The following is a 2,500-nucleotide window of genomic DNA, read 5'->3' on the forward strand; positions in this document are numbered from 1 at the left end:
ATCCTCATTTTAAGCGTGCGATTCGCCCAGAAGTTCCAAGGTATTCTGCGGTCTAATAATTGCCTTCGAGACCGAGGTAAGTCACACACACCTTCTTTCCGAAGGGAGTTGACAGCGGAAATGGCGTTGGGGTTTTCAGGTACAAATGGTGCGGTCTCTTTGGGGGTGGGGTGGGGGGGGGGAGATGGTGGGCGCTGGGAGAGGAAGGTCGGGGATGAGAGAGAGAGGGAGGGAGGGAGGAGAGAGAGAGGGAGGGAGGGAGAGAGAGTTGGGAAGGAGAGGTGTTGATGTATATCTGTATGTGGATATATATATATATATATATATATATATATATATATATATATATATATATGTAAACATACACACACACACACACACACACACACACACACACATATATATATATATATATATATATATATATATATATACATATGTTTATATATATATATGTATATACACACACACACACACACATTACACAACATACACACACACACATACACATATATATATATATATATATATATATATATATATATATATATATTTCTATATATGTATATAAATATGCATATATATACATATATATGCATATATATGTATATATATATGCATGTATATATATATGCATATATATACATATATATGCATATATATGTATATATATATGTATATATATAGATACATATATATATATATATATATATATATATATATATATATATATATATATATATATATATACATGTATATTTATTCATATTTACATATCTATGAATATATACATATATGTGTATATATATAGTATATATGTGTATTTATGAATATATATATATATATATATATATATATATATATATATATATATATAGAGAGAGAGAGAGAGAGAGAGAGAGAGAGAGAGAGAGAGAGAGAGACATATATTGACTAAAAAGTATGAAGGAAATCGCTGCATGCTGCAGCCGGAATCCATCAAAGGCGAGGAAATACCACACATTTCAGAGGCGCAGAAAGCAAAGGGGAAAACCCGAAAGCAAACTCAAGCAAGCGCTTGCGACGGACGAAAGCGCTACACCCCCACTGTTCCCAAGTGCGGGTGTAACACTAGAATCTTCTAGAAACCTTCCATAGCGCAAGAGTTCCTGTCACGGTCGCTGTAACGCAGTTATTGGAGTCGTAACGGTTAGCCTACGAATTCTGAAGGAGTATTTACCTCCAACCGTCTGTGACAAGTCCAGGACGACTATTCTAATCACGCCCTTATGCCTGGGCACCGTAAGGACGGATATGGCTTTGTTTACGATGTCGGATTCTGGTGTGGTTGTTTTGCATAAGTTTTGCCATATGGCTTTTGTTCTGTTCACATGGCATTAGCATTACCTGGCGAAATCTAACAATTAGATTGAGTGAATATATAGAGGAATAACAATAAAACTGTGGTCGTTTGTAGTTTGGCAATTGTCAAGCACCTTCTTTTTTGAGGGTGTTGTTCCCGCACTTAACCGCATATTAACCGTTTAACTGCGAGTTATCCAGGCCAGCGATGTGAATAAAGTTCACTCGATAATAACGAAGAATATATATATATATATATATATATAAAAAATGTGTAATGCCAAGTCCGTGTGAATATAGCACAAAAAGTGGTAAAGGAAGGAATAATTACCTTTTCAAGACTTCGGTCACTGGCCTTACGGCATTCCCCCCTCCCCCTCCCCCTCCCCCACCCTCTCCACTCCCTGTACAATGCTTGTGTACTTTACTTTCGTTTTTTTTCCTGCAATTCAGAACCTGTAATACTTTTCTTTTGATTCTTGTGTTGAGTTCTCGGTCCGTGCAATTTCTTGCTGGAGTGACAGGACTGTTATCGCGAGTTTTGCGAACAACCATTTTGCACAGGATTGCGCCCTGTATGTTATATTTCTGTTGTTATTATGGTTAACTTTAGCAGTTCTTTAACGATACTGCTGAGTCACTCTATAGTGTGTCATCCACGTAAACCAAATGACGAAATAACACACAAACCTTCATTCATATAATTTATTTAGATTTTTTTCTTCTTCTCATATTTAATACAGTTGTCCCTACAGCTATTATAAAACACACACACATACACACGCGCGCGCGCTCTCTGAGTATATCACAAGCGTCCATAACACGACACACTATCACCTCTTTTTGCTGTTTTTGTGATTATTTTTGTTAATCTTCTTTTTCTTGCAAATCATATCGTAGAGGGACTCCAGGCCGTCTTCAAGACCATCTCCTATTATGGCGCAGGATGGCTGGACGTGGTAGAGCTGTGCAGGGCCGAGATCCTTCAATCCTAGGGCCTTCTCCACCTGAGAGAAGGAGAGAGAGAGAGAGAGATGTGAGATTGCTTCTGGGTGAGAGGGAGGGAGGGAGGGGGAGACGGGGAGGGAGGGAGAGGTAGGGAGGGGCGGGGGGTGAGGTGTAGGTGGAGGGAGAGAGGTGAGGGAGAGAGAGAAAGAGA

The 2,500-nt window shown here is 38.6% G+C and overlaps 1 protein-coding gene across 1 annotated transcript in view; it reads right to left on the bottom strand.

The window, feature by feature from the left end:
* Positions 1–2,032: 2,032 nt before the first annotated feature.
* Arl4 (ADP ribosylation factor-like 4) overlaps positions 2,033–2,500 on the bottom strand; it is a 27,620-nt gene continuing 27,152 nt past the window's right edge. The window contains exon 3 of the mRNA XM_043030281.2: positions 2,033–2,348. Coding sequence (XP_042886215.1) covers positions 2,175–2,348 — 174 coding nt within the window. The 3' untranslated portion in view covers positions 2,033–2,174. The remainder of the gene's footprint in view (positions 2,349–2,500) is intronic.

Source organism: Penaeus japonicus, unplaced genomic scaffold, assembly GCF_977035675.1.
Source record: "Penaeus japonicus unplaced genomic scaffold, GWHDUDI00000001_assembly GWHDUDI00000021, whole genome shotgun sequence".
Classification (NCBI taxonomy): Eukaryota; Metazoa; Arthropoda; class Malacostraca; order Decapoda; family Penaeidae; genus Penaeus; species Penaeus japonicus.